General features: G+C 41.7%; 1 protein-coding gene across 3 annotated transcripts in view; it reads right to left on the bottom strand.

The window, feature by feature from the left end:
- The window catches only part of ITPKA (inositol-trisphosphate 3-kinase A), a 57,913-nt gene that overhangs the window by 25,927 nt on the left and 18,460 nt on the right, over window positions 1–13,526 (bottom strand). For all 3 annotated transcript variants that reach the window (XR_002440831.1, XM_021403681.1, XM_021403680.1), the window contains one exon: window positions 295–391. Coding sequence is in view for 2 of the 3 variants with exons in the window: in XM_021403681.1 (XP_021259356.1) it covers window positions 295–391 (97 nt within the window). In the remaining variant the exon portion in view is untranslated. The remainder of the gene's footprint in view (window positions 1–294; window positions 392–13,526) is intronic.

Here is a 13,526-nt window from a genome sequence, read left to right as displayed (position 1 = left end):
GCTGACTGAGCTGCTTCTTGCATGCATATAATGAATAACGACAATCCTCACTATGCAAACACCTGGCCACCAAATCAATTGTAACCATATTTGCTTTCCTCTCACGGGCTTACATTCACGCCGAGGGTTTGGGGTTGGCATTAGAAAACCTGTCCTTGTCAAGGCCGGGGTGCGTAAAGGCAAGGACAGCAACGCTTTCAGCTAGGGAAGTAACATATGGGCTACTCAGTTAGTAAAAATGAATGATTCCATACCACATTCCAGAGACAAAAACATTGAAGATACTCATCTCACCTGTATGCCCAGCCAGCTGAACCCATGAGTAGCGTTTCTTGAAGGGGCTAATCACTGGTAAGTTAACCATGGTTTTAATTGTATGCCATGCCTTTTTCTGGAATGCAAAGAAAAGAAATATTAAATTGGGCAAAATCTGAAATCCTGACAAATCATATAGCTTCAAGCACACTGAATTGCTCCTCCCTAATTTGTAAGCACTCAAAGGCAGAACCATAAAACAAACACAGCAGTCATCTCTGGAAAAATACACTCGTAAAAATAACAGGCGTACATAGTCAAATATAATGCTCCACCATCCACAAGAAAGCTGTCTATAGAAAAATAAGAGTCATGCAGCACACCACAGGCCTGTTCTGAGCCACACCTGGCCCTCTCTCTCTACATCTGAGTCATGCAGGGAGCAGACGCTGAAACTACACTTACGCATATTTAAGTTTCCATGAGACATAAACATGAGCAGTTTGCCACCGTCAGCAGTATTTCCTTTCCCAGAGGCTTTCAGCATCACGTCACGATTAACAGCTTTCACCAAGTCAACAAGTGAGTCTCATCGTATGAAGTGCACAGAACACACATCTCTAATCAGGCTCATAGTTCACTCAGCGCCCTGGCAGCGCTTGTTAGCGGTGTGCTGTACAATTTATTCCAGGTCACAGATTTTCCCACTCCCTCCTCTCTTTCCCAATCTTGTTACTTTTTAACAAAGCTGGTCACTGCTCTGGCCACCTTGGCCGTCCCACAGCGCAGTTGTCTGGATACTGCTCCAGGCCGACAGGGAAACAGAGCAGCTGCTCACAAACAGCAGCTGAGTGCTCCACCAAAGAGGCAGAAAGGTGAAGGAACAAAAAAAGAATTAGAGTGAAGAAGTCTCATCCTTTGCAACTAAAACCCTGTCAAGTTAGAACCACAGCCCGCTAGCATGCACGTTATATGCCGAGGAATCCTAAAGTACACCACAAACAAGGAAGGCAGGCTCATTTCTTCCATCACTAGGACATGACACCATGCTGGAGAAAAACAAAGGAGCTCGTAACAGCACGCAGTGGCTACGCACAGCAGTTCAGTGCTGAGGTTTTTTGTGCTGGGATCAAGTATTGTTGGCGGTTAGGCTGGATTTACAGAAGTCCTTATCATTGGCCTAACTGGGCATCATCAAAATCAACGGGAGGCATTGATTTCATTGAAACCCACACTAGGTCATTGCTGTACACCTGAAACAGAACCTACCATCAAAATAAGCGTGTTTTCTCTAGCAGGGATATTGATCTGATGATTTAGATGCTTTAAGTACCTTGTTTTTTTTACTATATTCTGTACTACACTTCTACAGAAGCGCAAAACACAAAGTAAAACTGCAAGTAATGAAACACAGCCAAAACATAGCCCTCTAGATCACACTTTGACCTGGCCCCCCTTCTCCAGATTTGTTCAGTTATAGCAGTATTGGTCATTGCGTGAGGGCAAAATTGGGTGGCTGCCTTACCACGTACCAGGAGGATATACGAACTCACAGATGCAAGTAGTATTTCTTTTCGGGATTTATTTCTCCTCAGGGAAGTTTTAAGTTATGCTGCAACTTGAACTGACAAAATATAATCTCCATACGGGAGCACTTATTCTGAAATAAGATTGCTTTCCTTTTTAACTTCTCTTGGTTTTGAAAGCAGTTCAAGCTGAAGTCACTCTTGGTCAGATCCAAGTTTCCCATGCAGCAGTAATACTTTCGTAAACATACTGTGCGAGCAAGAGGAAGCATTCAAAGAAAGTTGTGGATGTGAGAGAATCATGAAGACTCAGATGTACTTGCTGAAACTCTACAGATGTCACTAGCTCCAGTTAAGTTACAGTTTAATAAATCCCTTCTGCAGGTTTATATGCCCCTGTGGTATCATACTCTACATTATTTGCCTTAAGTCATTCCAGATTGCTACCGCACACTGCTAAGCAGCAGCTTGGCTCTAGCACAGGGCTAACTGCAGCACAGTGAGAATGAAAGACACTCGCACGTCTCCTGTAAGCGGCCCAAGCCTCTTTCTGGAGGAAAGAGCAATGTAAATATTGTTATTCAAGTAGAAAAGACTAAAAACGACTTATGTGTAGCCTACTTAGCAGATAGTAGAAGCCCTTCTGTTTACCTCAGTTTCTGTCGCAGACAAACAGGGTCCAAAGTTATTCACAGAACAACTGGAAGTAAATATCATTCTGAGTTGAAATGACCCCTACGAATGTAACTTCTGCCAAAATCGAAGTTTTTGAAGATTACAAGCCAGTTTTCAGGTTTGTATTGCTGGCTCCCACCCCACGACCAGAAGCCAGCAATGTTCTATATCCCCTCCATAAAGATCCCATGCTCATCATGATGTCCCACTCCTGACATACTGTATCATGTCTCCCAGTGATGTGTCATACTGCTATATCCAGAAGTGATGAGAAGCACAAGTTTCCAAGGAATGCCTGTCAGCTGTCAATGCAATACCACACTCTAGTGGCTTTCCCACCTCCTCCCTCCCACCCGGCCCTCAAAACCTGCAGCTTTTATTTGTGATGTGGGTGTGAAGGAGAGACAATGGGCCAAATTCAACTTCTACTTGAGCTGAATTTGACTGCTTAGGTTATAGCTGCCTGGGATGAATATGTTTAAGGTACCCATCCAATAAGAAGCACTGACAATCTTTTGTTTTATTATTTATTATATATCTACTCACAACCCTTTTTCACCTGAAACAAGGAAAGCAGGAGACTGGAGCTAGGTTGGAAAGGATTTCTTTCAGCATCATATCAGTGGATCACGCTGTCCTGGGCAGTGGTTCAGCAAACACACTTTTCCCTACTGCAACTTTCAGTCTCCAACCTCACTCAACTGAGAATGCAAACTGCAGGATGCAAACAGAGCTGCAGGCTGTTGGAGCAGTGGCGTGAGTGGGAAGACGAAAACTTTGTGTGCCTGCTGTAGGAGGAATCTTTCTCACATCTATTTCTAAAGCAAGATCTTCCTCTTTGTTAGTGATGATATGTGTTTTTCGAATCACTGCTTCATGCTGCAATTGCCCATGTGCATTTGCAGTCCTTACCTCCCTCAGCCCCCTTTCTTCTAGATTTCTGCTCAGTTTTCCTTCATCTTCTACTTTGGTTGGATTTCTCTAAGCCTTGTTTCTTCCAGATCTCTGTTCAGTGTTCTACGCTACTCACATATGTACGGGGAAAATTTAGATCTCTGTACGAGGATTGCCTGAATGCCACAAGATCAATATACTCAAGGGTTTTCCAATAAGAAAAAATCATTCCAAAAGGCAAACATGAGAAATGTTAACATTCTTAGATTCAGCATATAAATTACTCAGTGTGAACTGTAACTAACACATCTATATATATATACACACACATATATACATATATGTATACACACATATATACAATAAAGGATGTTGAAATGAAAGATGTGGGATGCTGAAGAGGACAACAGCTAGTATTCTGCTAAGAAGCATGTGACAGGCTGTGCCATTAGAACAGCAGCTAGGTAGCAAAAGAGCAAAAATGTTGTGGAAGAAAATGGAAGAACCAGTCCTTGTAACAAAGCCACAAGGCATTAAAAGAATTGTGTCCTGGTGTCTGTCATTGACCAGCGTTGTTATCTGAACTGCTCTTTCGAATCACTGAATTTGAAGCACAGCACTGAAGCATATATGTATATATATACACACACACTGGACAGATGAAGTTTTCCAGACTATTCAACTCTGGATAGAGTTGGCTGTTGCCATCTCGCCTATCCCATTAAGAATCAAAGATGAGCAGCAACTCAGAGCCACTGGTTCCTAGGGGCACTGCTTCCCCCAGGTCTGTTGTCATGATGAGAGCACAGCTTCATACGCTATTACTATGCAGAAGCACAGCCATCAAGATTCTGCCTCAATACACCAGCAGGATATGGCTGAGCAAAACCCACTACACTCACTGGGAGCAGTCTCATTCATTCTGATGGGTTTTGGATCAGGTCTCAGTGTCCACAAGAATTAACCTGCTTTCCTGAAATCCTCCCACCATTTCAGAAGGGCTATGGCTATAGCATCCTAGTAGCTAAGGTCACTTAATAGTTAAGTGGAGGCTGCTGAGAGTATTCCTTTATCTGTATAAGGTTCTTTTTTTGTTCTTTGTTGATGCTGTTTTAGGGGCTGTATAGAACAACTCACGTATCACACTGAGTATATACCGAATACCCCAAGGACAGATCAATTCTGACCTGAGGGAACAGGTGACAGAGACTTGAATCTGTTTGATGAAAAAATAAAATCTCTCTCTTACTTAAAGGGAAAACAAAAGCAAACACCTCAGTTCTGCGAACAGCTACCACACACGTAAGTACCCTGAGGCAAGCACTGTCGAGCCACTAGTGTAAACAGGAATTTGCAGAACACAGTCCTAATTGAAACAAATAAAATTTTTTATAAATACCAATTAGAACTAAACCAAAAAGTATGGGAGGGTGGGGGGAAGGGAAGATTTAAAAAAATCCACCAGTTCTAATAATCCTAGCACATTATTTGAAGCTACAGTGAGTTAAAGAACAAAAGTAATCTGAAATAGCAAATTAAATAGGGTTCCTAAAAAGTCCATTTTTCTATCATCAGCAGGGCAGAGAAGTAGTTTCTTGCCTGAGCTGGTAGGTTTTCATGGAAATTCTTCTATACAGTAGTTAACAATAACCTCTGCAACCTTTTCCCAGGACAATTTCAGTGGTTTCTTTATCCAAGATCCTGCTGCCTTTTTTCTCTGCTCTAGTACAAAGCCTACGCAAGCCTACGAAGAGCTATTATGACAGCAAAAAACAAAAGGATATGAGAAATTTTGTTATAATTTTTCCTAAAAGGCTATGAAGAAAGTGCACTTAATCGTCAGTTATCATCATCATCTACCATTCTCATAAAGCCTTTGCATCATTTAAGCTAAATTCTGCAGCTCTAGGACATGGGGGCTGAAATGTGATCTGTATTGCGGGTGCCACTGCCTACTCAGTGTCTCACCAACACCTAGATGGAACAAGGATCATCCACAGGGACTTAGGAAGAGTATAAAAAACTATAATCATCAGAAGGTTACTACAGATTTCAAAATAATTCTCTAAGATCCATGCACCCAACTCACAAAAGCACTAAGCAACACATTGCCTGGCAGCCCCAGCAAGCCCAGCGCAAACCAGCAAGCTTGTCAAGCGTGTGAGGTGACTGATGGGTGTTGGCCTCTTAAAAGACAGAGTAATCATAACAGGAGTGACTGGAAAAGCAACACCTGAGAATGCATCAGCTGCAACTGCCTTCCAGATAGTGGGCCCTAGGCCGAAAGGAAGTGCTACTAAGCAGGGTGTCAGTTCAGTGTTCCCCGTGTATCGCATTATTCATCCCCAGTGGCTCACCTTTCTTCCATGATTTTCTCTTCTGTTACTTCTTCCTTCCTGGGTCACTAGTTAGGACCCTATTACTCTGAGTCACATAACAAATAATCACAAAGTCAATATGACTACACAGAGCTCTCATAAGTATCTACATGAACAAGCGGTAGACTAGTCCTGAAAAAAGCTCTGTTAATATTTGTTCCCTCTGAGCTCTGTGTGTTTCACAGATTGTCTCACTTACATAAGTGTATATATTTACTTAAAAACTTAGTGTTCTAAAGTTTTTAAAACCAAGTTAATAATCTACAAAATCCTTTACTGCTTTACTCCCCTTAGTTTATTAAAACTGAAGTTTGCTCAAAAGCTAGCTTGTTTGCTTAATTCTCCATGCTGTTTCACTCAACTACTTCATTCAATTTGGAAAATGAAATTAATATATTCCATTTTGTTTTCAGTATTGTTTGCCACTGTTTGCAGTGGCTTTCACCTGATATGTTGGACCAGCATGCACACAAAGAGCTTGAAACAGGTCCAATGCTACTAACCATATTATTTCAATAAACTAAAGCTAGCCCCAAAATGCTTTGTTTTCATCTGTCTCACTGCAGCGCTACCTGCTGCTGCCATAAAACGCTTCTTTATGAAATCATTCTGAGTGGACAACAATCAAGATAATTACTAGTCTAATTAATTACCCTTTAGTTAGACATGCTTCCTGTGAGAATGTAATCAGTAACTACAGTTCTATAACAACCACCTATAAAAGATTACACTGCAACAATGAATCACAATATTCTACCAAGGCAAGTCATTGTCAGCCTAATGCCCCACAAACCAACGAGGCTGCTACAGGTGCAGCTTCACAGCTGCCAACATCAAAGGCTGAGGGACTTCACTGTTTCAAGAGTGCAAGGCTCCGGGACAGCCAACCATATAGTTTCAATTCATGGAGTGATCTGGGGATTTGAGTGATGTTATATCTAAAAAAAAAAAATGTAAATAATAAAAGCTGCTGAGCAACAGGAGATCATTACAGTTGCAGAACTTGTCTGCTGAGGGATCCTGGTTTTGAGTTCTTTCAGTTCAAGGCTTGGTATAGTCATATTTGCGGTCCTGAAGAGGCAGGCAGCTGCCTTAGTCAGATTCAGATCCTGAAGCAATGAATGTTTTTATGCCTAATGTAAGCAACTAATAACTATCCTTGCTTTTTTTTTTTTAATACTATATACAGACATGCACACCTGAAAATATCTAAAGCATTTAGCAAAACCTTTTCACTGCAGTCTATCAGAATTTCATTACTACTTGTTGTTATCATCCAGACCATAAAAAGTCCTAGGCTTGGGATCATGTGGCATTTGAAGAAGAAAAATAAAGACCTAACAAGGCATCATACTGTAGCAGACAAGTTGAGGAATATCTGTAATTTTTTCTTATTTGTTGGAAGAACACAAGTTCAATACCCACATAAACTTAAGGTGCAAGATTTGCTCATAACTGAAAGAAAAAAATGTCCCCAAATAATAAACCTGCTTCTACCATATGAGACACTCGGTGTATACATTCAGCAGCTGGTTTCTGTGCTTTTGCCCCTTATTAAAAGTTTCTGGAGTCCTCAAACTAAGGAGGTTCTTGCTGCCAAGTCTACTACCCACTTGTCTGAATCAGACATGAATCACAAATCAAGACAAAGATCTCAATGGGTGGGAGGTGAAAGAGCAAGCCAACAAGAAGAATGCTTCCCAAGCAAGTCCAGACAGGAGGGTAATAAGCAAACACTCACACAAACCATTAAAATTAAGTTTGAGTGCACCACTTGATTTAGCTCCCAAGATGGGGTTAGGCTTTTACAGCAAATGACTTAGCCCTGCGTTTACCATATTTCGCCTTTTCTTGTCACTGCGCTAGGACCAGGTTTCTGATGCACACAATAAACGCCACTCTGCACAGCATTCCCAGATGCAAACGTTCATTGCCAAGCAGATGGGTATTTAGGTCTGAAAACAAAATGTTGCTCAGTAGTAACTTGCACCACAGCTTGCCCAGCTCAGAGTCCAGAGGTCTGAGTGCCTACTTGAAAAAGAACGTGCCCTGATAAGCAACAGCATCATTCATTCTTCAGACTGCCAGAGGCATGATGCAAACCAACATCGACTGACAATTTGTCCAAATCACTGCAGTTGGCCTTCTGACAGGGCAGCTGTGTTACTTCAAATGCTGTCAACTGACACTTAAGGAACATAATCTAGGATGCCATTACACTGCTTAGGGAAAGCACAGAGCAATCTCCACACCCTAAACTCCTCGGGAGCCTTGGCCACCCTCGTACCCTCTTTAGTCAGCGCAGCCCACAAGGAACTAACACGTGCTGCTTTCTCACACAACGGAGCTTCCTGCAGCATCTGAGTGCCAACTGGAGCTGGGAGACCAGTGATCCACAGCAAGGGAGAACACACACTCCTCAAGAAGAACGGCAGTTTGCATGCTACATGAGCGACTTCCTGATTAGCACTTCTAGACAGGCTGCCAGGCGAAGTGTGACTACACCTTCATCTCTGCTTCTTTCACCATCCAGCCTCCAAAGCTCTGAAAAGCAACGCTCAGCCTGTAGTCAGCCCCTGACACTTCCGGTTTTGCACTCAACCATGGGTAATGGGTAATGGCCACAGCTGCTCGAAGCAGCGTTTGGCAGGTGTATCCTCCAACTGCAAGGTTTTCGTTTCCTGTTTGTACCACAGGCAAGATGGGCTGAGCTAATTCTTCAGAGTCATGAGAAACACTTAATGCAATAAGCAGAAACAAAGCTGCAAGACAGAAGCCTCAGGTTCCTGCATTTTCTCCTCTGTCATGCCTTGCCATGCATTACGCAGTGAAATGCATACGTTCTTTGGCTTGCTACACTGCAGGATACTTGGTAAGTTCGTTTGATATTCATTATCTCTGGACTAAAGGAAAAAGTGAAAGCAAGAGAAATTGTTGGACAGTATCAGATCACTGAATTATACAGAGCACAAAATCTCACACCCCGCTTCACAGCTGGATTCTGCTTTTAATTCCAGGAAAGGCACTCTCCAAATCAGAAAGCAGTGCACCACAGTGAAAGCACTGCATGCCATTCTGCAAACAGCACCAAGAGCCACAGTCTGCTGACTATTCCATAGCAATTGCATTTTGCTTCTGTTCATTAACTAAGATATCTGCTGCCTGTGTCACTCCCAGGCCAAAAGCCAAAGGAATTAGATGAGTTTTGTTTACTTTATCACAGGCACTTTGTAGAAGCCTATTTTTAAGGGGCAGTATCATTAACTGAAATAATAAAAAGCCAACATTTGCTGTTCTGAGGGATGAGATCACCATGGCCATTATCTCCACCTCCGCAGTTTGTGCTTCGATCTGAAAGACACTGGTTCTCCAATAGGACAGAGTTCTGCCACCTCTCCCTGCTGAGCAAATCTGAACGAGAGACATTCTGTCAGAACATCAGTCTTGCTGGAAACTGAAACGTTATTATTCAAGAAGTACACCGAACTTTCCTCACTACTGGAAAGTTGATTTGCTTTCATAGTGCAGACATTTGAAATTTATCTAAGCTGTCCATCACCCAGAATAATTTTGTGGTAAATCAAGTATCACTTTAGCAGATGGTGTGGCAGAAGGAAAGAAATCTTTCTTAACCTCCAAAACAACTGCAGCTGAATTGCTCAGAAGCTTTCTATTCCAGTTAGGCAATTTCAGAATTCTTTGACCATCCTCCATTAATCCTCCACTAGTCACGGCTCACTGATTGACATCAGTCATGACACAAGGACATCTAGAAAAACCACACACTTTAGATTAAAAAAAAAGCTTAACATCCTATTAGGGAGGTCACATAATTATCAGTTCCCAAATACTCATCCCGTTTGTAATATTTGAAATCCAAACACATCCACACATCTTTATACACAGACCAAGACACCCAGCTTAAAACATATGCACAATTTGTCAAAGCATAGAAAAGTGTTGTTTGTGACCTGTGTGTAACCGCAAATCCCAAGGTACTACAAGTGCCAATCAGGTATGGTTTCTGTATAGCATCAAGACAGACTGTGTTTGGGCAAGAAGCCAGGAAATAACTTCATGAAGCTAACCCCCCCCTGCCTGAGCTCCAGGCACATGGGAAGGAAGCTGAGCACACATTTCATCCCATTTGCTACAGCTAATGGGCAGCCTAACTTAGACACACAGCTCTGGCCACTGTGTCCAGCCTAGGTTCACCACCAGTTTATCATCTCAATAATTCACTGTCCACAGGAGAATCTCTAGTTGGAACAAAGAGAAAAGATGGAGATTCTTTATTAGAATTCCTCATTTACTACTAAACATTGGCCACAACTTTGCAATTTGCCTTCTAATAACTGGTCAAAGACTCCTCCTTCTTAACCCTAACAGCTTGGTCTAGTGAACACATCCTGTGATCCTACCATACTACTGTGCGTTCTCACACGTGGGCCACAGAAGCTGTACCCCTTAGGCTTTTGAGATTCTGCCTTATGGGAATGAGTGATATATATGGGTCCTAACACTAATTATGGAAGACTATTGCACTATAATTCATTTTTTCTATAGGAAACAGAAAGCACAAGGGCAGGCAGTTGTTATCCATGTCTACTGGGATGAACACAAATAAATGGCTTTAATTTCCAACAAAAATAAGACATTCCAGTGAGATATCAGAAAAGGGCTTTCCAGGGGCATCAGTGAAAACAATCTTCAACAAGGGAAACTTGAATTGCCTTGACATGCATCTGTAAACCACAGTCTAGTTTAGTCACAGAGGACCAAGATAGAACTGGGTTGATCCTATAGTCAGTGAGCTGCAATACTTTTAAAGGAATTCTAGTCACAGGCACCAAGAAAGTTAACTATCAGTGGTGAAGAGATACTTACGTCCTGCAGAACAGTAAATAAAGATAACCTGACCCTTTTCTGTGCTTTACTTCCATGTCCTAGAAAATATTGATGCATTCTTTACAGAAACATTAAGTCCCTTGCACCAAGATTCATCTGCAAATCAAGATTTCCCGAATTGTATGCATGCATGCTCACATACAGTTGCTAGTTATGGAGCATCATGGCTTAGCAGGCAATACCAGTGGTAAGTGAACTATAGGGCTGGATGATCTTAGGGGTCTTTTCCAACCTAAATTATTCTATGCTCATACATAGAAAGGCGTTTCTGACAGACTTTTTTTTTTTTTTTTAAGTGTGTTTAAATACAATTTTTTGCTTTCCTATCATGATAATTCAGCTTACAGTACCCTGAAGCGTCAGACACTCATTTGCAAAAGATAAAAATGCCATTTCACTATGGCATCTTAGTGCAGAGACATGGCCTTTCTCTGCTCCAGATCCTACAACTATAATAACTATATTTCAGAACATTGCTGAATGATGTAAACTACATTATGGGCACTCAAATAAGGCATGCAAGACTCGAGTTAAGAAGCTGTACAGCGTTGAGTGAAAAGTATTATTAGAGTCTAAAAATACGTCATGTTAAAACAGATCAGACATACTGGTAACAGTTCACCATCTGCTTTTCTAATCACAAGACGAAGTCCAGTACTCTTTCCTCTCCTCTTTTGTTGCCACCAAACTCACACTTCCATTTTCCTCTAAAGAATCATGAACAGTTACTGCTTCTCTTATCGTACACTCCACTGTTCAAATAGGCCCACCCTTTGGGAAGGAATGCAAGTGTCAACATATGATAGGACACTGTTATTCAGTGGGGTGTGGTATTTACCTCGGGGAAAGCTACATCCTTCAGCGACCACTTCAGTAACTGAGCTTTAATATAGTAACTGTGAAATTATTGCAAACCACTGTGTTGAAATAATTTCTTGAACAAACAAAAAAACCACGCTTCTATTTGGGTTTGCACGAAAAAAACAAGTGAGTCCAGTGTTTTAGCAAAGATAGGAGCCCACGAATAGAATGTGAGAACAAGGCCAAATTTAGCAAAGGTGGAGAGCCTCCACTTTCTCCAGAGGAGCAAGAGGGCCTTCTGGGTCACAAGATAGTTGTTTGCATTTGGAGCAAACCTAAGACTAGCATAATTCTCACTGCCCCCAGTAAGCACTGGAAATATGTAAGGAATCTGGGGAAGATGACTTCACCTTGAGCAAAACTAAAGGATCAAAAGAATTTCTGTTAACAGAAGAGCACAAGGCAAGTTGAATTCCTCCTCCGTATCAGTACCAGGTAGTCCCAGCAGACAAGGGATTATTTAAAATTTTAATTTCCATAATGTAGCCTTAAGAGGAGGAGTTGAATTCAGACCTTACATAAGTAGCAGTGACTCAACTTAAGACTGAAACAAGGCATCTGAGTACTGAAGACTTGTGGGTGTCTGAACAATAGTCAGTGTTGTACAGAGAATGTTTCCTCTGCCCTGAAGGTAAACAAATGCATTCACAATCAAGATCCTAGAGAGCCCACCTTCTTGAGAAGCACAGACATCAACTGCCAATTATTAAGAAGCTAATGGCAAAATAAACAGCGTAGTTATATATAACTGTTTATCTTCCCAAACTTTAAGAGGCACAAAAACCCCAACCCATAAAGCTTAAGAATTCCATACTATTGGTTCCTAGCAACAGAATTGCAAGCCATGCTCCCCTATCTTGCACAGCCACCTACACCAGCCTCGTGAAATCTGGAAGCACAAGCAGCTTCTGTGCCAGCCTGGACACAGGCAGCAGAACCTGAGAATAACCAACATCAGCACAAACAGCACGGTGTTATTAGCACAGGACTTCCTGAAGGAAGTCAGTCGCATATTCTCTTTGGTCTTACTATAAACTTCAGGGAAAATAAGACGCAAAGCTGTTACAGGGACCTGATTATTGCTGAAATCCACACAAATCATCAGGGCAAAAGTCTCCAAAGTGCCAGTTACTCATAATATATTGAAAATATGGCTTCCTAATTTTTTTGCTGAGTGTTTTGGTAGTCATGGTGGCACAACAAGCAAATGATAGACATAAGCCCCTAGAAGTCAGGAATCCTCACCTTAAAAACCTCTCATAGGACTTCAGAAATGGCAGGCTCTGTCACAAGGACCTTGTGATTTTAACTGTTTTGTCTATCTAGATCAGTACAAGGAAGGCAAAAACATTGCTTATCTGAATTCCACAAGCAAGATTATACAGACCATATTCAGTTATCAGTCCAAAATTCTGACACTCAGCATTTTGTGCTACAAGAAGTGAAAGCTGGAGCGTAGGAAGGTTTCCTAGTTTCTTCAGATTACATTCTCCTCTGAGCAACGCTGACCCTTTGTGGAGCCAGCATTGCTGTTCCTACAGAACACGCATGGGTGGGAAGGGCTGAGGAAGGAGCCCACAGCAAGCAGAGCTTATCATGATTAGAATATTCAGGTCAAGTGCACTTAGCCAACAACCCACTCAAACCCCACAAAAGATAACGAACAGCCAATCTGCACGCACGAACACAGTTCACACAGATTTTATCCTACCACTGCACCATGTAAGCATAGAGTGATAGTGAAACGTACAGAGACCACCTTTTAACTTTTGCCCTAGCTCTGCCTCTTTCAGAAGATTAGGGTCGCAAAACCCAGATTTCCTGTGCTGCTAAAGCACAAGAAGTCTCTCTGCTTCAGTATGCCTGATTCTCCTGAGAATTGCTCTAAGTTATGTGCATCAAAGAAGGACAAAAAAAATTTTTTTTCTTCAGCCTGAACATTTCTCACAAAAAAAAGTTCAGTTGTTTCCAACACTAGAAAAAGAATACTTTTTGATCACACTGCTGATGGATCCTGTGAGAAGTTTGT

Source organism: Numida meleagris, chromosome 6, assembly GCF_002078875.1.
Source record: "Numida meleagris isolate 19003 breed g44 Domestic line chromosome 6, NumMel1.0, whole genome shotgun sequence".
NCBI classification, from domain to species: domain Eukaryota; kingdom Metazoa; phylum Chordata; class Aves; order Galliformes; family Numididae; genus Numida; species Numida meleagris.
Note: the sequence above shows the minus strand (reverse complement) of the source record. Positions and strands in the feature narration are given on the sequence as shown.